Below are 20,907 nucleotides of genomic sequence, written 5' to 3'. Positions count from 1 at the left end.
CAGAGAAAAATAAAGAAAAAGATCTTCTGCAGGCCATATACCTTATGTTTAAGGGAGCAATTAAGCCATGCTATCAAAATTGTGCTACTTCTGTGAAACTATAGCATGCTAATGTTGTATGCCTAGTGGGCTACAAAAACTGGGCATAAAGTTGTCTATGCAAGTGTCCCTAGAGTGGCAACCCAGGGGTGACAGAAAGATCACTTGAGGACACTTTGGAGTGGGGGTTGGGCAGAAGATTTCGGTCCTGGGTTAAGCCCTTAGGTGGGAACTGCTCCCTAGCATCCAGGTAAAGAGGGTCGAGATAGAGGGCCAGACGTTTGACAGCACCATTTGGCACTGTGTGTTTTTTTCATTTTTTTTATGCACTTGGGACACAAAACCACTGATCCCAGGTTTCAATAAAAAAAAAAAAAAAAAAAAAAGTTGCTCAATTTATATGCTCTCCCCATGCTCACATGGGTTTCCTCCAGGTACCCTACTTTTCACTTATAGTCAAAAACACTTACTTGTAGGTTAATTAGCTTTTGATGGAAATTGCCCTTCTGTGTCTGTGTATGTCTGTGGCAGGCTAATGAACAGCTAGCTGTGTTTACGCTCTAGCCGGAATAATGTAAGTCTGGGGTTTCCTTTCCTTCTCTTATCCCTAAAGTCACCAAAAATGTGTGCATGGCAATAGTGTTAGGGAGCGATACAACTATGGCAGCTGCGCAAGGCAAAGACTACATCAACAGAAGCAAGTCAAAGCCTGTAGACTGCATAAACAAACAGTATTGGTAATATTTATATTACATAATTAGTGAACCTGTAACTTAATATATGATAACAGGGGCGCACGGAGGATTGTCGGGGGGGGTTTCCCCCCGACCACAAAAAAAAACAGATTTGTCCTATACAGCAGCCGCGGCGCTGTCTAAGAAGCGTCCGCAGCAGTGCTGTATACATTACAGCACTGCCGCGGACGCTTCTTTGACAGCGCCGCGGCTGTATAGGACAGTGGCCACTTAGTTAGCGCAGGGGGGGTTTCTAGAGACTCAGAAACCCCCCCTGCGTGCGCCACTGGATAAATAGCACCAGTCTCATCTCTTGTCTGATATGTGCGCAATCATACAAAACCGCTTGCACCTTTTATTGCTCTGTTTCTAAAATCACAGGACCAAACCATGTTCAAGTTATAGATTGTCCCTGCTCTTCTCTTTCAGGAGTAACCAAAAACTGAAAAACTCATCCTCTTTTTACACCCTCCAAAACCATCTGCTGCTATGTGACCTCTGGAATTCTGTAAGAAACTCTCTTCTAACCCTGGCTGTTCATCTCTAAGGCTGGGTACACACTACAGAATTTTCCAAACAATGTGTTATCTACAACAATTGTACTAAGGACTGAAGGAAAAAAAAATTCCCAATCAGCATGTTGATTCATATGTACACACTATACATGTTTTAAAAGATTTACACTCAGATTGTCATAACCCTCGGTTGAAAAGATCATAACTCTAATCTCTATGGAGATCCTGGTTGTGAGTGCATACACACTGCAGTATTGGAAGGACTTCGGTCCATAGCGGAATGAGATTTATAGTTCTGCTGAACAATCAAATCAAACGCTAATCTGTGCTTTGGAACGATCCTCATTCACCGCTGGAGCGTTCATCTAGTCCAATTTACCCTTGAGCCTATATGTAAATACTATAGAAGCCGTCAAGTGTGTTTTTTTGTGCTAAATTAATTTTCTTTCACCTTCTGTGCATTATTCTCACCCTAGATTGTAAACTGTAGAGAGCAGCGCTCTCTCTGCAACTGTAGTGCTCTGTATCTATAGGTGCCCCTGCATATAAACTGCTATTATACAGAGAAATAAACTGAGCCATCACCCATAAAACCCAAGCTTACACAAAAGTCCAAGGAACAGAGCAACTCATCCTTTAGTGTAGGATTTCAAGTTTATAAAAAAAGACATCATGGTAGCTGAAAATGTGACATCCGATGCATTACACCTATATAGGGCCCTAGCTGGATAAATAAGGCCACAAGGTCAATATTTAACTACAAACCACAGGACTTACACTAAAGAGCCTCAAAAAGAAAGTACTTAACAATGAGGACTAAAGTGACAGGGTCAAGAGTCACTAAATGAACTGAATACAGATTCAAATGAACAGATGGTTAAAAAAGCAGAAAATACCAAGCAATAAATTAAAAATGACAATCACTGCACCTAAATGAAGATGACAAATGCCTGTTTAACAATGGATGTTGGTATTTTGGATTTCCCACTTGCAGCTGGACACATTCAAAGATGACAGACTATCTAGAATAACCTAATGGGCTAGGTTTTACACTATGCAGTCTTGTCCTGTATTATTTATTATTAGAACGTCACAGTATGATCAAAATAAAACACTGACAACATCACATACCTCAACTATCTTTAAATCTACAAAGTGGTGCAAAATGTTATTTTGTACTGGCAGTCTCTTGGAAGATGGGAGTCACGTATATAGTAGTGAGCAGCATGTATGTTTTCGATTATGTACATGTCTATTTGTAAAGAGATTAGTGCAGTGGATTCCAAACTTTTTCAGTTCAAGGCACCCTTAGGGTCTCCAAAATTTTTTCAAGGCACCCCTAAGCCAAAATAATTACCAAGTAGTCCCCCGCCTTGCTTACCATTGGCCCTGGCCGAGGCACCCCTGTGAGATTTCCAAGGCACCCCAGGGAGCCTAGGTGCACAGTTTGGGAACCACTGGATTAGTGGACAATTATTAGTAAAAGGAATGTTCTGCAATAAGAGCTTCAAGATTATAAGTAATACAAGATTATAAGGCTACACAGTGGTTATTACCTGTACACTTTACCCAATAATAATTGCCTAATCTTCTACAAGGTCCAGAAGACTCTCCTGGAGAGTGCTTAACTCTATAAGGGGAGAGAGGTCATGAAGAGAAGTGTCCTCCTCAGTAAATACCTAGTGGGACATAATAATGCACCTGCCACTCAGCTGATTGAGGTGGATGGGGTATGATCATGCAAATTGCATCACCAAGCCCCACCTACCTCCTCTTTTCCAGCGTTATACAACAATTGGTCACTGCTAAGGCTATATCTGATACAGATGCTTTAGATATGCTCCTAACATTCCTGTTCATTCATTCACTCGGATGGTGTTCTGAATGGAAAAAAAAAATCTCAGGAACACCTATGATCATTGTTCTCTACAAAAGTAATATGTCTGGACATATTATAAAACATACCATGCCTTGTTCGTTCTGTCATCGGTAAGCCTGAAAACGACCTGCTTGAGCACAGGTGAATATGATCATTTAACAGACAGGATGCTGACAAATCCGGACACGATTTTACCACCCATAGTTATATGGTCTTCTGAACAGTTGCTTGTCCTATTTTCCTTTCTAGATTGTTAAACTTTACCAGCAAAAGTTGTTGACACTTTGAAATTACACTATATTAAACAAAATAGCTGCAGATGAAAAAATGTTCATAGTCAAGGGCCCCAAGATTATCACAGAATGGCTATACATCAGGCAAGTCTACTATCTACTTCAGCTTTTCTGAGTTTTATTTTTTCAGTTGCAGTTACCCAGACTAATGTTACCGCTATATTTAACCCAAGTTACACAAACTGGAAAATTGGTGGTAAAAAAAATTGGACATGTTAGAAGGTATTATAAAAGGTAATCCTTTAAGGCAGGCCTAAAAATATGCACCAACTGATTATCAGATTTCACTTTCAATGCATTTAACTGTCACAACGTCCCTGTTTCTCATATAAGGACTGTAGTTAAGTCAGTGAATTAGAGTCCAGCCACATACCATGCAATAAGACCCATCACATCAGTGAGAGATATGCTTAAGAACACTTTGCACTTAAGTGGCTAACTGCATCTTTAAGGTACTTCAAAAGACTGGGCATATAGTTATTTCAAGAACCCATACACAATGCAATTGAAGATTGCATTATTCTGACAAGAACATGATTGACAATGACAGTATCAGTTTAAATATTCCTTCTCATTCCTGGGCCCCTATTATTTAATAAGCGGCAATAAAACAAATTTTCTATCAGCGCAATTTATTATTTATCGCCATAATACTGTTCGGGAGCAGTAAGGCTTTATTTACCGCTTCACCCAACCAGTTTGGGGGCATATGCACATGCTTGACAAAGATAGACACCTCCTTTCTCTCTTCTCACTCACTCCTTGACCTGCTCCAATCTAGTTTGCGCCACCTCCAATCTACCGCCCTCACTGATGACCATCTCTTTGCTAAATCCAAAACACACTACTCCCTTCTTATCCTTCTTGACCTCTCCGCTGCCTTCAATACCGTTGACCACGCACTCCTTTTGCAAACTCTCAAATCTATAAGTCTCTAACACCGTCCTCTCCTGGTTTTCCTCTTACCTCACCAACCGCTCTTTCTCAGTCTCTATATGACCCCCTCTTCCCTTACCTGTTGGCATTTCCCAATGTTTCATTCTTGGCCTCCTGCTTTTCTCCCTCTACACCTGCTCCCTTGGTGTCCTCATCCTCTCCTTTGGCCTCCAGTACCACCTCTATGCTGATGATACCCAAAGTTATCTTTCAACTCCTGATCTCTCCCCTTCCCTTTTGTCTTGTGTCTCCTGCCATCTCATCTTGGATGTCCCAACACTTCCTTAAACTCAATATTTTCCAGACTGAACTTATCTTCCCCCACTCTCTATTTCTGTTAATAACAGTACCCTTGTTTCTGTTCCTCAAGTCCGATTTCTTGGGGTCATCCTTGATTCCTCCCTCTCCTTCAAGCCTCATATTCTGTCCCTCTCAAAATCCTGCTACTTCCACCTTTGGAATATATTCAAGATACGCCCCTTTTTCACCACGGAAGCCACGAAAACCCTTATTCACTCGCTTGTAATCTCTCGCTTTGACCACTGTAACCTCCTTCTCTCTGGCCTTCCCGATTCTCACCTTGACCCTTTTAAGTGTATCCTTAATGCTGCTGCCTGCCTCATTTTTCTCTCCCGAGGCTGCTGTCTCTACATTGGCTCTCCATGGCCTACAGAATTCAATTTAAACTCCTCACCTTCACCTTTAAAGCTCTTAATCAATCCTCCCCTCCCTACATCTCCAATCTCATCTCTACCTACACTCCTACCCGCCCCCTCCGCTCTGCCTGTGACCGCCGCCTCACTACTTCACTGATCACCTCTTCCCACTCCCGTCTCCAGGACTTTGCCCGGTCTTTGCACGATCTTCCACATTGTATCGGGTTAGCATCTACTCTCAAAAGGCTTCAAGCATGCCAAAATATATATATTTTGTTCTTCAAATTTTTTTCTTTATGTATCATGTTGTGTCATGGGTCACTGTTTTCTGTATATGTCATGTATGGTGCTGCAGACTCTTTGTGGCACCTTATAAATTAAAGATAATAATAAAAATAAATAATAATAATAGGCAGCTCACACTATCTTCTCCATATCTATCAAAGGCCACCGCCATATTATTGCCAGCACTTTCGATAGATGGGCCTATTTAATAAACATAGAAAAGACCCATTTGTGTTTTGGTGACGTCCTATCTGCTGTTACTCTTTATTACTTTCTGTTGGACAGTTACAGCTGATAAAGTATATCATGCTAACTTAAACTGAGACATGGACTCCAAAGCCAACTCCAATATTTTATTTGTGCCACTTATAGGCTATCTTTAAATATGATATGAGCTCACCTCACCATCAAAGCATCATAAAAACAAGAAAATGTGGACAAAACAGTATTCATAGAGATACTGGAACCAACTGGTCAAAATATTGTCACATGCAGAAATGCAAGATACACACGTTTATATACATACACACTAGCAATACTATACAAAGTAAAAAGTATTAAGGAGAACACATGATCAGTAATTTTGAGAAACACAAAACAAATCAATGTATAGGCTTCACTGAAGCCTGAATTCACTGATAAGTGTGTAATTTTAATTTTTAATCCGTCTTACAGAATATTTCTACACAGTGCATTTTGTCTATTGTAAAATCAGCTGTATCATCAAATTTCACTTGTTTTATAAGCAGCCAAAATAGTCAATTTTTCACTGCCCTGATTTTATTAGCACAGACTAAATGTCTTCATTGTAAACCGTACAGCTGTTTTCTTGGCCTTCACAGGAATAAAAAAAAAAAAGAAAATAAGCAACGGTGAACCTCAAATTTTAATTTAATTATTTGACCAATTGAAAGTTTGAAAACTTTACACTTTAAACTAAAGACACCTGTTTGAAGAATTTCAAATTTACGGGCAAAATAGAGCCATAAAAGTAGTTTGAATAACAGATGTCCACAGAGAAAAAAAACTTCCCTTTGAACTAAACTCCAAAAATGTATACGGTTTGTTGATATCCCAATAAATACATCATTGACTGGCTGTTTCCTAGGCATATCATGTCACGTCATGCCTGGTAATAAAGAACAGATTAAGGGAATAGCAACATCACGCCAGTCAAGTGTAGGACAATGGAATAAAAGGTCCAGCAATTTTACTGCTGTGCATCGTATTGAGACTTCTTTTCTACTAAAAGTGACTAATATGAGTAACAGCAAATACTCAGTACAGATTTATTGCAACTTTTTATGCATACAGCCATTATACTGAACTGACACAGGAGTGTTCATTGCTCATTACTAGTTCAGCTCTCTGTACTGAATACACATGGCATTTGCACTGATAAGAGTCTGAGAATTTTTGGTGCTAGGACACTTAATTTGGCAAAGCGCCCCCACCCCCCCATAAAAAATAAAAAAAAAGTGTGTGTGTGTCTAGTTTGATTGAACAAAAAGGCATGCAATTAACAAGGCCACTTGCCAACTATAGTTAAAAAGCATCATAACACCATAAAAGGCATGTAAATGGATATAGGAATGAAGCCTTTTGCTTCCAATGACCCCACTATTATTGTTATTAATGTGTATTTATAGAGCGCAACAAAGTGTCCGTAGTGCCATACAGGAACTAACAATAGGACAGTACAAGGTAAAATAGCATGGTACAACAAACACTATAACTCCCCATATCTAGGTATGCTTGCGCCTGTGGTCAGGAATGGCAGCGGTACAGCACCATCTTTGGACACTGCATGTCCCATTTACACTCATTGATTGACCCCCTTCCGACCAAAGGTGTAAGCGTTGGTTACACATCACATCTCAAACATGATTTTTATCACCAGTGGGTGACCAGCCTAAAATTCATATTCTCTAGTCATACATAGACTTACCCCCATGATCCATTTCAACTTTGTGATAATGTTTCAATCTCTTTTTAAAGTGCAATAAACTGGGCAAAAATAAATGCATTAATTAATGACGGAAAATACTCTTACCATTATAGCTCAGATTATTGCAAGTTGGAAAATACATTATTATGTAATGGAAATCATGTTGGCAGTCCTGCATTCACTCGTTCCATAGCATAGCAACATTATTCACATATTAACTGTGCATTATGAGTGCATCACATACCATAAATACAGACCCTACAATAACAGGTCACTTGCCACTGGCAAAAGAGTCTATTTATTAAGCAATTAATATTTAATAAAGTAATTACTTTAATAAAATAATATTTAATAGAAATAAGGAAAGTAATGTTTATTAATGTAGGTAAAAAATAACATATGTTGTATATTATATATAATGTTGTTTCTGCATGTGTTTGTTTTTTTATACTGTATTTTTTTGATGAATGGATCTGAAGGTCCAAATCCTGGCTTTCACTTCCATTGCACATACGTAGAACGAGATTGGCCTGGTGAAACAGTAATTTACAATTACCACTCTGGGGCAGTATCCTGAGGGCAGGTGAGTAATGCTCAGCCGCCTCAGTAATATATTTTTTTTCATAAATGCAAGAGATAAAAAAAAACAAAAAAACTTATCGCATTAAGAGGGGTTAATATTCACAAGCGTGCCCTTAAGTTTTTGATGTACATCTACTTTATCAAGAACTTGGAATTCTTCTGGAATTCTTGCATACATTCCTTGCTTTGTACAATCCTATGCAGAGCCTGATTAAGGGTTCAGACCACCCTAGACTACTAAGCTTAAAGCGCCCCTCCTCTTCCCTGACGGCTATGGGTAAAAACGAAACCTGGCTTCCTTCACCCCTCATGTGTACATTCACATGTTTACGAAACTCAGCTCCACTTGGTTTCATCACTTATTTTATTTTCATTAAAATCAGAACGGCGTAGGGAGAGGGAGGCATGAAGGAATTACCTAGGGTAAAGTGAGAATGTCGCACCTGTCACCGTCCTTGGCCCTTCTCCTCGCTTAACCTCAAGCGTCTGTCTGAGTATAAACATTATTTTCAGCCTTTAGCATGGGAATGCATCAAACCCTACTACATTCTTTTTCAGAATTTAACTAATATGTTATTTTAACATTAATTTCAATGTATACCTACCCTTGTCATAATGTTGTAACCCCATAGATGTTGCAACCCCCAAAAGCCTTGCACCCTAGGCTACAGCCTTCTCAGTTTAATAATAAGGCCCTGACCTTATGGAATATATGAGTGCTTTATATGAATAGTGAAATGCTTAATATTTTTTCCCATAAGAGGTCTCCATCATATAAAATCCAAATTACATTTACATAGCTTCCAACTTTACGATATATCCAATAGCAACTGTGTGCGCACGCCACTGCAAGAAGGGCGCGACACATTCCTCGGGGGCATGGTAGGGCAACCTCTAGCTCAGCGGTGGCCAACCCACGGCTCTCAAGCTGCATGAGGTTTTTTGAACCTGGAATTGAGGCTCCTGGCCGGCTGGTGCTGACAGTGCTCCAGGTGCCTACAGCCACATAAGTGAATTTCTGACAGACGACAACTTAGTGAACTTCTGACAGCTCAGCTGCCCAAGAGCAGACGAGTCATGAATAACAAAAGGAGGTCACCTTACTGCAGCAATCCAATCAGTAAAGGAGGAGGAGGGCTGTAGTGTGCTCTTCCTCCTCCTTTCCTGATTGGATTGCTCCAGCATCTGTGTGAGAGATGTGATGGGTAAGTAAGGGGCATGTGAGAGGCTGAAAGGCATGTAAAGAAATCTGAGTGCATTTTGGGGAGATCTATTGGAATGTTTGGAGGTTTGATTAGCAGGTATGAAGAATGTGGGTAGACCTCATGGCATGTAGGGAGGCATACTGGCATGTATGGGGAATGTGGTGAGGCTGATGGGCATATAGGAGGCATATGTTGAAGTAAGATGGCATATACGGGGCATGTGTGGAGGCATGATGGCATATGTGGAAGTATGGGGCATATGTGGAAGTATGATGGCATGTACGGGGCATATGTGGAGATATCATCATCGTTTATTTATATAGCGCCACTAATTCTGCAGCACTGTACAGAGAACGCACTCACAACAGTCCCTGCTCCATTGGAGCTTACAGCCTAAATTCTCTAACACACACACACAGACTAGGGTCAATTTGATAGCAGCCAATTAACCTACTAGTATGTTTTTGGATTGTGGGAGGAAACCCACGCAAACACAGGGAGAACATACAAACTCCTCACAGATAAGGCCATGGTCGAGAATCAAACTCAAGACACCACTGCTATGAGGCAGAAGTGCAAACCACTAAGCCACCATGCTGCCCGAGGTATGATGGCATGTAAGGGGCATATGTGGGGGGATGATGGCATGTACGGGAAATGTGGATAGATCTGATGGTATGTGGAGGCTGATGTGCAGGCAAAAGGTCCGAGGACCATGTTGGCCATTTATGACTTTCTTTTATCCCCACTTCAACAGTTCCCTCCACAGCGCATATGGATACAGTAGCAGTGTGAGCTACTGTGAAGAGACTCAATCTTTGACCCCTCCTCCTCCGGCTGGACACAGCAGCAAGGTAAGAGCTGTGCAGTGCAGACCTGTGAAGATTTTATGATTATTTGGAATATTTACGCAATGTTAGATATTTTCTTTTTCACTTAGCAGGGAATTGCAAATTGTTATGTTTTCAATGTATTTGTGTGCAGTATGTTTACAAGTGTTTATACAGTACTGCGTATATGTATTTTCACACATATATATATATATATATGAGGTAAAGTCGGCTCTTTGTGGTAGCTATAGATATTTTATGGCTCTTGGTCTCTGATTGGTTAGCCACCCCTGCCCTAGCCCCTCCCCCTCCCTAAAATCACCCCTTCGATGCTGCATTTTAAGCATTTAAAGTGGTCTACATACTATACAGATTTCTTCTTACAATCCAAAAATTCCTCTTTTATTCAACTTGCTGCAGGGCACAGCTGCACTAGAGATCTGTCAGCAGCAACAATTCAAAGTCCCATGTCCTCTAACATTTAGGCTGGCGTCACAGAGACTCTTTGAATGCTTGCTTATTCCATCTGGGGGAAAAATCCACTAGTATTCAAATCCCCCCATGCTGATATATTGAAGTGAATGTGGAACACTCATCCCATTATACATGAGCGCCAACTAAGAAAATAGCAGCATTTTCCCAGTATACGTATATACGAGAAAGCGGGGATAAGCATATTCACACAATAGTGTCAGCAAAGAGCGTTTTGTGCGCTATAAACAATGGTGCTTATTCTGGGGTGAGGGATGTAAAAGTGTTCAAAGCACCTGTGTGCCCTTAAATTACTTTGGACTTGGCTGTAAGAGGTATTGACTGGCGCTATCATCTGTGACAGTAAGTGCATCAAAACATGGTGCAATACTGTTGGATAGTTGATTTTGTGAAAAAGTGGACAATTGATTCTAGGTGATTTGTGGCAAATTGCATGCAACACAGGAACAGGACATGTGAGGAGGAAAAAGAAAAAAGAAAAAGACAAACCACAGGCTGTCACAGACATTAAAAACAGATGCGATTTGCTAAATGTGACACTAGTTGCATGACACAAATGGCTACTGACACCCCTGTGTAGTTTGTCTTTTTGTTGTGTAGTAAAAAATAATTATGTATGTTCATGGATAATTTCTAAAAGTTACTTACTTCTGGTCTATCAATGTGATAAACAAAGACCAATAACTCTGGTCCGAGCAGAATTTCAATGTATAAATATATACAACAATGGACAATCTTGGCAGCGCAAACAATTGTTTAGTGGGATAGATACCAATACAGGCAGCAGGGAGAAAAGCATCAGCAGCATACCAATCTCGCATCCTAAATAGAAGTGGATTATGGTATACTGCCCTTATGTTTGAGTGATTGTCATTGCCAATAGCAGCTAGCACTTATTGACAGCTAAAGAGGTATTGCCAAAAAGATGGCTGAAGAATGACGCAAGTATTCTTGCATTTGGTTTAAGGGGTCGGGGAGTGAATAGATTTTGTCCTATGAAGTTCTCAGAAAGTTTACTAGGCAAACAGCTAATTATTAAGATACTATAAAACACTTTTGAATGATTGGCTACCATTTAGGCCATCATTGGTTTAGTCTATGATGTCATATTGTTCATTCAGGAATTTTAAATGTTGCAAACATATAATAAGTAGCAAAGAAAGACATCTGGCAATATAGTTGTGAAGCAGACACCAGACCATGAGTAGACTATGAATACTGCAGGTCAAGGTACACAACAAAACAATCATCTTGCAAAATCTTTTAAACACGCCTAGAAATTTCCATAGAAAACATTAAGGTTATCATTTAGGGTAAAGAGTAAATCCTGCACCTTGGCTTGGGAAGCGCATGTTGCACTGCAGGGAGAGAGGCACATTTAAAATGTGCAGATTTACACTTAGGAGGAGGTGCACCCTAGCTCAATTCTATATTGTAGTGTAACAATAAAGCGGCCCCCTATGTGTGCTATATGCAATATTAGGCAGCATTTTCCAGGCATGCAGAGAAAACAAATTGCATTTGCTCCCGTGGATTGCAACATGGTTTATCCACATGTATATTTGTAGCTGGATATAGTCCTAAATCCTAAAAGCACAAGACCACCATGCAGGCCCACTGTTTCACACTGAAGGCATAAAACACCTAAATAAGCACACCAGTTACCACAGCAAAAATGGATGAGCTATAAATAGGGTGGTATACCATGCACACAAACCAATAGTGCCTCACAGAGGTGAAAAACAGGCAATAAAAGGAATGAAGGGAGGTAGAAAATTGGCAGCATCTTAGCAGACAGCTATAAAATGAATATAAAAACACTGTCAGTCAGAACAAGTGTCAACATTGTGCTGGACAGAAACATGTGGGTAGCAGTCAAAAATAGTTAACTCCTCACTATCCAAGGATTGCTTAAATAAATAAGAAAGCTGTGTCAAACTTAAAACCTCTTTATGAAATTGTATCAGCATTACAGATAAACTAAGACAAGTCTACGTTTAGATAACTCACTGAACTGCACAGGGCATGATCATTTCTTCTATACAAGACTGAGAAACAAATCCAAATGAGCGCACTGCACGCTGGGATAAACTGATATGCAAATGAAAAAGACATTTCTTTAATCGTCCCCAATTAAAACTCTACAGGAGGTTTCGATGTGTTCGTGGTGTTGCACTTGCCACACAAGCCTCGAATGCACATTCAAATAATTACTTTAAATGCTACAAATCCTTATTGGAAGTAATCTTTAAATGATGACCATTAAGCACAGCAGGCTTAATAAAGCATTGTGTCAATAGAATGTTAGTTAAGCAAAATATTATGTTTGTCATGCAAAATATTGAATGTAATCTAATATGTACCAGCTTTGGCTATTTTCTTTATTTAAGAACACTAGAATAGAAGCATCAACATATAATACAACACAATAAATAACTAGGTCAACCTACTACAATAAGTTAAGTACTACTCACCTGTAGGCATTTTGGTTTCTGATACAGTAATACAATAGTCCACTCAATGGAAAATGGATTTGTATGTATTCATAAAGCAAAAAAAATGTATCCAGAGTAAAAGTATCATAGTGAAATAAAAATGAATTTCAACATTCCGCAGGGAACTTAAAGCACAGCAAAGATCAACTTTCTTCAGAGGCAAATCCCTTGACTGACCAGATTCCCCTGGAGGAACACTTCACAAGACAAGCAGCAACTATATGAGTGGTAAAAAGATACCCAACCTGTTTGGTATTGTAGAGCTGAATAGCCTTGTCACCCCTCCCCCGTCTATCCCTCCCACCAGCTGAGGAAAGCTGCAGTTTAACATCAGTTTCTCTCACTCTGCCCAGACATATTTACAGCTACCCAGGAACTTTTTCTGAGGGATGAACAAAGCTGCACATTGAGCAGTGAGATGTATAGCGCAGGGAAATGCTTGAAGGACTAGCCAATGGTATAATATCTGTTAGTCTATGACGACAACTATTAGGCAGCATGCTCACTTTTCAATCTCTAATCTCCGTGGAAACAGTTCTCTAACCATTATTACAGTATAGGGCGACACATGTTAGAAAGGGAATAGTTCACTTTATTGTTCCGGCTCTTTCTTTTTCAATCAATAGGTTAAATATAGCTACATTTTAATGGTTAAAATGTGCTTTGTCCTGCAAGGCTAGACATGGATAATTAACATCATGCAGATTTGCTAATCAATTATTGCATTGTGAATTAATTTCTTGGGTTTATTGCACAGTTAACATACAGTAAGCATCAGTAAAAGCAATTAGCTCCTGCTTTTAAATGTTTGTGGAAGCAATCAAGGATACTGCTGCTGGTGAGTTAATTGCAGTGCTGCTATGATTGGCTCCCTCTGACTTTGTAAGTGAAGCTCTTTATTTATAGAGCACAGGAAAATATTCTTGCTAAATCTATAGCAGGAACAACTTAAAGTAGAGAAAGTTTACTTTCTAGAAAATAATCCAAACATACAATGTCCTATTCACAAGTTAGTATGTGCAGTATTCCAAGATAGTTTTATAACAAAAGTATAAAAGCAACCTATTAAAGTGGAAAAAAATGCAGGGGGCCCAGTGCCCCAGCCGAAGATACCCCACTAGGAAACCAGATGCCCACCTGCCCCTGAATGAAGCCTTGATATTTATTAATAAACATAAATGTACACCATAATAATGTTTTGTACAGAGAATACTTTGTTACCTAGTTGAATTGTACATCTATGGCACACTAAGATTGGACAATAGGTGGTTGGAATAACTTACAATAAAATTCATCAATTTGTTGGGTTTTCTGCTCAGCTGGAAAACTACTGTATTTGAACAACAAATGACAGTATTTAAATGACAGTTAAATCAAGTGGGCTAAAAGTGTATGTTTTTAGTGACAATGCCATTTATGCAGTTTTAAGTTTTGTTTTTTTTTGGGTTTTTTTTTCACAAGCACATATTTTATTGTACAACATTTACGATGCCCCCCCCCCCCCCCACCTAAATAAATAAAAAATAAAACAATTCTGTACAGACTCTCTGTAAAATGTTTACCTTAGAGCTTGGGAATGTTTTTATTTGTACACCAGGATAAGGGAAGTACACTTTCACTTTAAATAAGGAATTAATTAATGCAAACCAACTGACTGGGGAAAAAAAGTCAAAATTGTCTAGGTTGTGTTATATATCGAAACATAAATATGTCATTACAATATTATTCATGTTTACTGGAATGTGGGAAAAAAGTTACTAATCAAAAGATACAATAGTAATATACCACTTAATGTTAATGTTTGCACTTGTGCAAAACTCTTACTAGCTTATATAGAGGCACATTTACCAACAACCACATAAAATGAAAAATAGTTTTCAATCCTTATTGCATTAATAAGGATTGAACTATTTGTCATATTTATGAAAAAACTTCAGTAGGGACAGCAGTCACGATAAAGTGCTTTCCCTGTGAAGTTAAAAACTTACCTTTTCACTGCCTCTTCGTTCCCAAAGCTGCTTTGCGATCCACAGCAGCCTTGTGCGCATGCTCCGTCAGAAAACTTCTGGCATGCGCACAAAAATCCGTGCACTTCACTGTTGCAGAGAGCGGTGTGTGACAGTGCACATGCGCTGTAGAGCTCTGCTCTTCGGAGCAGAGCTGAACAGTGCTGAAAAATAGCAGAAACAGTTATGTACGGCGGCCTGAGCTGGCGTACATTACTGTATATGTAAAAGCATTTTCATTCATTGTTAAGTTGCAGTACATAGCAGTCCCCATAGACATCTATGGGGACTGTTATGTATTACGAAAAAAAAGTGCACCGCAGCAGATATCTAAGATATCTGCTGCGATGCACTGTTGATAGATTAGACAAATACTTCAATTGGCGTCTATTCCTCGAAAACAGCCGTTTACGGGGAATTAACATGAAAATTAGGTTTAATAAATAGGCCCCTTAGGGACATATTCAATTGACGGCGGGATCGCCGAAAATCCCGCACTCCAAAAATATTACCGTTAATACAGTAATATCTCGCTGGATTTCAGCTCGCAGCTCCCTGAGCTGCGAGCTGAAATCCAGCGAGTAAATTGCCGTATTAACGGTTTTCCCGTGCAGGATTAACGTAATAACGGTAATATTTTTGGAGCACGGGATTTTCGGCGATCCTGCCGTCAATTGAATATGCCCCTTAATGTCTTAACCATATATACATATGACACTATAAGTAAAAATGTCAACTTTTGTTCGTCTATATCAAGAGTACATGGCCTACACAAGGTTGAAGCAGCCGTCTTGTGTGCTGAACTAATATTGTTGGTAATGCAGTCTATCAATTCACTGTAAACGGATATCACTGAAACAGGATGGGCACACTTAGAAGAAATGCAAAACACAAAAACCTCTTTTAAGTAACAAAAACATGTTTCTCACTAGGTTATACTCACACAATACCAAAATACATAAGAAAAGTCACTCAGCTAATAATTGTAAAATGATAAAAGCAGAACTGTGTCAAAAATGTTGTCATTGTTTTTCATGTATTCTGCAGCAACTGCTAAAGTTATGGTCAGGAGGTCTAAAAGGTACTAAAAAGACTCACTTATAAAAACAGTATTGTCCCACAAACATAAAAATAAATAAAGGATTTAATCCTTGTTTAAGGAGCTGGATGTGCAGCCTTGCAGATTAGAAGTCATTATATCTGGTATGTGTACTGAATACTTAAAGAATACAGCAATTTCACGATGTGCACACTAAAAAGTGCCTCATGAGAGCACCCCAGTGTTGCCTAAAATAATAACATTATTAATTTGTTTCCCTTCTATTAATGGAAATAATTTTTGCTACCATATATATACGGTTACAATGTAACTGAGACACAGCACAAGGAATATTTGCTTCACTGAGCTTGTACTTCCTACCATATGGTGCCTCCCTTTACACTGCAAGAATGTTTTTCTTTCTGTCATTTAGCTGAATAAGCCTTATATAAACATACTGGAGTACAAGGAGGTGATCAGTGGACTCAAGCTTGCATTTGGTGACAGCATTTGGAGCACATGCTCTATGTCACATATTCAAGGAAACATGACCACCCACTTTTTAACGTATTAGGCACAGCTTGCACTTTAAACTTGCTCACTTAGCTCACAAGATTGCTACAGGAAGATAGAAAATAAATCTGTGTGTACTGCAGAAGTTGTCATTGAGAACATGTATACATATTGTTAATTATTCATATGTCAGTAATGTACTGTTAAGTTGCACAAGCACACTGTGATTTTGATGGCCATTAAGGTTGTCCTTGCTGCAGAGCACAGCATATATGGGTGCCAAGAGACCGCTGATCCTGATTAATATCCGAACAGTGCATTCCTACAGAAATGGAGGCTATTGAAATAGTTTAATGGAGCCAGAAATGAGCATAGTGCCTGTGATTGCCAACTGCCCAAAGCTACTGCCAACTGCCTAGGGCGGTTGTGTCTGTGATTGCTAGTTGGCCAGGAACTGGTGCTGTGCCTGTTATGTCAACTGCCTGGAGCCAGAGCCTAGTAAAGAACCTGTAATTACCAACTGCCCATAGCTAGGAACTAGTGCTGTACCTGCTATTACCAAGAGACTGGAGCCAGGAACTAGCACAATGCCTGTAGTTACCAACTACCCACAGCCAGGAACTAGTGCTATACCTGCTATTACCAACAGACTGGAGCCAGGAACTGGCACAATGCCTGTAGTTACCAACTACCCACAGCCAGGAACTAGTGCTATACCTGCTATTACCTACAGACTGGAGCCAGGAACTGGCACAATGCATGTAGTTACCAACTACCCACAGCCAGGAACTAGTGCTATACCTGCTATTACCAACAGACTGGAGCCAGGAACTGGCACAATGCCTGTAGTTACCAACTACCCACAGCCAGGAACTAGTGCTATACCTGCTATTACCAACAGACTGGAGCCAGGAACTAGCACAATGCCTGTAGTTACCAACTACCCACAGCCAGGAACTAGTGCTATACCTGCTATTACCAACAGACTGGAGCCAGGAACTAGCACAATGCCTGTAGTTACCAACTACTCACAGCCAGGAACTAGTGCTATACCTGCTATTACCAACAGAATGGAGCCAGGAACTTGCACAATGCCTGTAGTTACCAACTACCCACAGCCAGGAACTAGTGCTATAACTGCTATTACCAACAGACTGGAGCCAGGAACTGGCACAATGCCTGTAGTTACCAACTACCCACAGCCAGGAACTAGTGCTATACCTGCTATTACCAACAGACTGGAGCCAGGAACTAGCACAATGCCTGTAGTTACCAACTACCCACAGCCAGGAACTAGTGCTATACCTGCTATTACCAACAGACTGGAGCCAGGAACTGGCAGAATGCCTGTAGTTACCAACTAACCACAGCCAGGAACTAGTGCTATAACTGCTATTACCAACAGACTGGAGCCAGGAACTAGCACAATGCCTGTAGTTACCAACTACCCACAGCAAGGAACTAGTGCTAAACCTGCTATTACCAACAGACTGGAGCCAGGAACTAGCACAATGCATGTAGTTACCAACTACCCACAGCCAGGAACTAGTGCTATACCTGCTATTACCAACAGACTGGAGCCAGGAACTGGCAGAATGCCTGTAGTTACCAACTACCCACAGCCAGGAACTAGTGCTATAACTGCTATTACCAACAGACTGGAGCCAGGAACTAGCACAATGCCTGTAGTTACCAACTAACTACAGCCAGGAACTAGTGCTATAACTGCTATTACCAACAACTGGAGCCAGGAACTAGCACAATGCCTGTAGTTACCAACTAACTACAGCCAGGAACTAGTGCTATAACTGCTATTACCAACAGACTGGAGCCAGGAACTAGCACAATGCCTGTAGTTACCAACTAACTACAGCCAGGAACTAGTGCTATAACTGCTATTACCAACAAACTGGAGCCAGGAACTATCACAGTGCCTGTAGTTACCAACTAACTACAGCCAGGAACTAGTGCTATACCTGCTATTACCAACAGCCTAAAGCCAGAAACAACTGTCAAGATCTGGGGGTAAATGTATGAAAGTCCTTTTTTTCATCTCGCGGGAAATCGGCGACTTTGCAGCTAAAATTTAAAGCGGCGATGGCTTGTAAAGGCAAACTTGCCTTTATAAGCCATCGCCACTTTAAATTTTAGCTGCAAAGTCGCCAATTTCCCGCGAGATGAAAAAAAACGGACTTTCATACATTTACCCCCTGATGTTCTGCCTTTGATTATAAACTGTCTTGAGCCATGAACTAACACAGTGTCTGTATCCACCAACTCCCTGGAACCATGAATTAGCACAGAACATTTATCCTCGCCAACAGCTACAATCGTTATTCTGCTACCTTATGTATCCAGTGTTTCACCGACCTCTTAGATTGTAAGCTTATTTGGACAGGGTCATCTTTACCTTCTGTTTCATGTATTTGTATGAAATATTTCTTTGAAAAAAGATCCCCTCAGTGTACAAGGCTGAGTAATATGTTGACACTTTATAAATAAAAGATAATAATAGTAATTACTAAATACTGTGCAGTTTGGGCTTACTGACTTCAGCAGTACATAATAATGAGGATTGGCCAAAAGCTGGAGAAAAATGCAGAGCACCATATTTTAGAGAAATCTGGCCGGAATTGTCTGAAGTAGTGCAGCACATGATCTCATATGAGGCAGAAGATGTGTAATGTGGTCAACTCGCATTCAACCACACATCATATCAAATTTACTCAGCTCAGGAACTCCCTGCTGTTACCAGGCACTGAAGTGTCTCCTGATAAGATCAAGAAGATACAGCATTCACTTTTTTTTCCCACAAAGTGTGGTCCAGCCACTTTTAAGAAAATAGCCAGTACATAGGAAGACAATTTTGGCTAATATAATATTTGTATACAATTTATTAATGTCTTGTGTTTTTGTTTTTTCTTAGTAAAATAAAGACAGACCAATATGTGTACACTGCAAAGATTCCTATATAAACGCAACACTGAGCTCCACATGAAATTCTTCTTCTATGCTGTGTCAGGTCTTTGTGACCTTGAACATGTCATATTACCTCTCTAGGGGTTAATGTTTTTATGCATACAGGGAGCAACACTAGTATGCCTGAAAATCATAGGGGAGCGTTGCAGAGGGAACAATAATATATTTTAATTAGCAGAGAATTTAAACACATCAACCTACAATATAGACTAATGATACTAATCCTTACATTTCAGAGAGCAAATATCATTGCTGTCGTTCAATTAATCATGTAATTACTCCTTAGTCCTGCAGGCTGCCAAGATGGACTGATTTTCCAAGATATCTTTTTCTGTGCCAGGGATGGTCATTATGGACAACAATTTTCTTACATTTGGACCTTCGTGTACCTTGCTGATATGGAAACGGAATGTATATATAATTTTGTCTTTGTACTTAAATTGTTTGTTATCTATGAAAACTATCCGTTCTTGCATTGACACCCACATTTCATGTTGTGTTAAAATCTAAGGACTAGATTTACTAAGCTGCGGGTTTGAAAAAGTGGGGATGTTGCCTATAGCAACCAATCAGATTCTAGCTTTCATTTATTTAGTACCTTCTACAAAATGATAGCTAGAATCTGATTGGTTGCTATAGGCAACATCCCCACTTTTTCAAACCCGCCGCTTAGTAAATCTAGCCCTAAGTGTATGTGTAACCTTATCCCTTCTAATCAGTCTGAAATTGTAATGTTTTCTATTGCAAAAAAACATATTCATATCATAGCAACAACTGTGATCGATCACATAAACTCACTGTCCCCAGTGCCCATCTGCAAATTAACCAGTTCTTCTAGCCAAAGATGTAATCTTTTATCTGCTACTGCATTATATTATTACAATGGCCTGTTGTAAACCCTTATATCAGGTGTATAAGACTTGTTTTTCCCGTTTAAAGCCGCTACACCTTCTCTTTATTCTTGCTATGGCTTACTTTAATCCTCAAAAACATAATAAAACTGGTTTCTTGGATCAAATATTTATTCCTGCTACATAGGATAATGCCATACTTGATGTCTTTTTCGACCTCCCCTATTGAAGGTCCCAGAGGGGATGTCCAAGTGGCAAGTGCGGGGTGATCACTTTTAAATACTCGCTGATTATAACACAACAATCTAAAGTGCATTATAAAGATTATTTATGTACACACAAAAAAGAAATGGGGGTATGTTTACTAAACTGCGGGTTTGAAAAAGTGGAGATGTTGCCTATAGCAACCATTCATATTCTAGTTATCATTTATTCAGTACATTCTACAAAATGACAGCTAGAATCTAATTGGTTGCTATAGGCAACATCTCCACTTTTTCAAACCTGCAGTTTAGTAAATATACCCCGTGGTCATACTTTCAAAGAGTAAGATTAGTGAAAACAGTAAGGGCTCACAACCACTGGCGTTTACTACAAGCATTTTACTAATGTTTTTAAAACTAGTAAAAC

At 39.7% G+C, this 20,907-nt stretch overlaps 1 protein-coding gene across 5 annotated transcripts in view; it reads right to left on the bottom strand.

Moving 5' to 3' along the window:
• PLEKHG1 (pleckstrin homology and RhoGEF domain containing G1) overlaps positions 1-20,907 on the bottom strand; it is a 188,652-nt gene that overhangs the window by 68,121 nt on the left and 99,624 nt on the right. Inside the window, exon 1 of one of the 5 annotated variants that reach the window (XM_075203615.1) lies at positions 12,869-13,045. The exons of the other annotated variants lie outside the window; for them this stretch is intronic. Within the exon in view, the coding sequence (XP_075059716.1) occupies positions 12,869-12,878 (10 nt within the window). The 5' untranslated portion in view covers positions 12,879-13,045. Of the gene's footprint in view, positions 1-12,868; positions 13,046-20,907 lie in introns of those variants that run through there. 5 annotated transcript variants of the gene reach the window in all.

The sequence above is a fragment of the Mixophyes fleayi genome, chromosome 3 (assembly GCF_038048845.1).
Source record: "Mixophyes fleayi isolate aMixFle1 chromosome 3, aMixFle1.hap1, whole genome shotgun sequence".
Taxonomy (NCBI): domain Eukaryota; kingdom Metazoa; phylum Chordata; class Amphibia; order Anura; family Limnodynastidae; genus Mixophyes; species Mixophyes fleayi.
The sequence above is the reverse complement of the archived record's forward strand: the minus strand, read 5'-3'. Positions and strand labels throughout refer to the sequence as shown.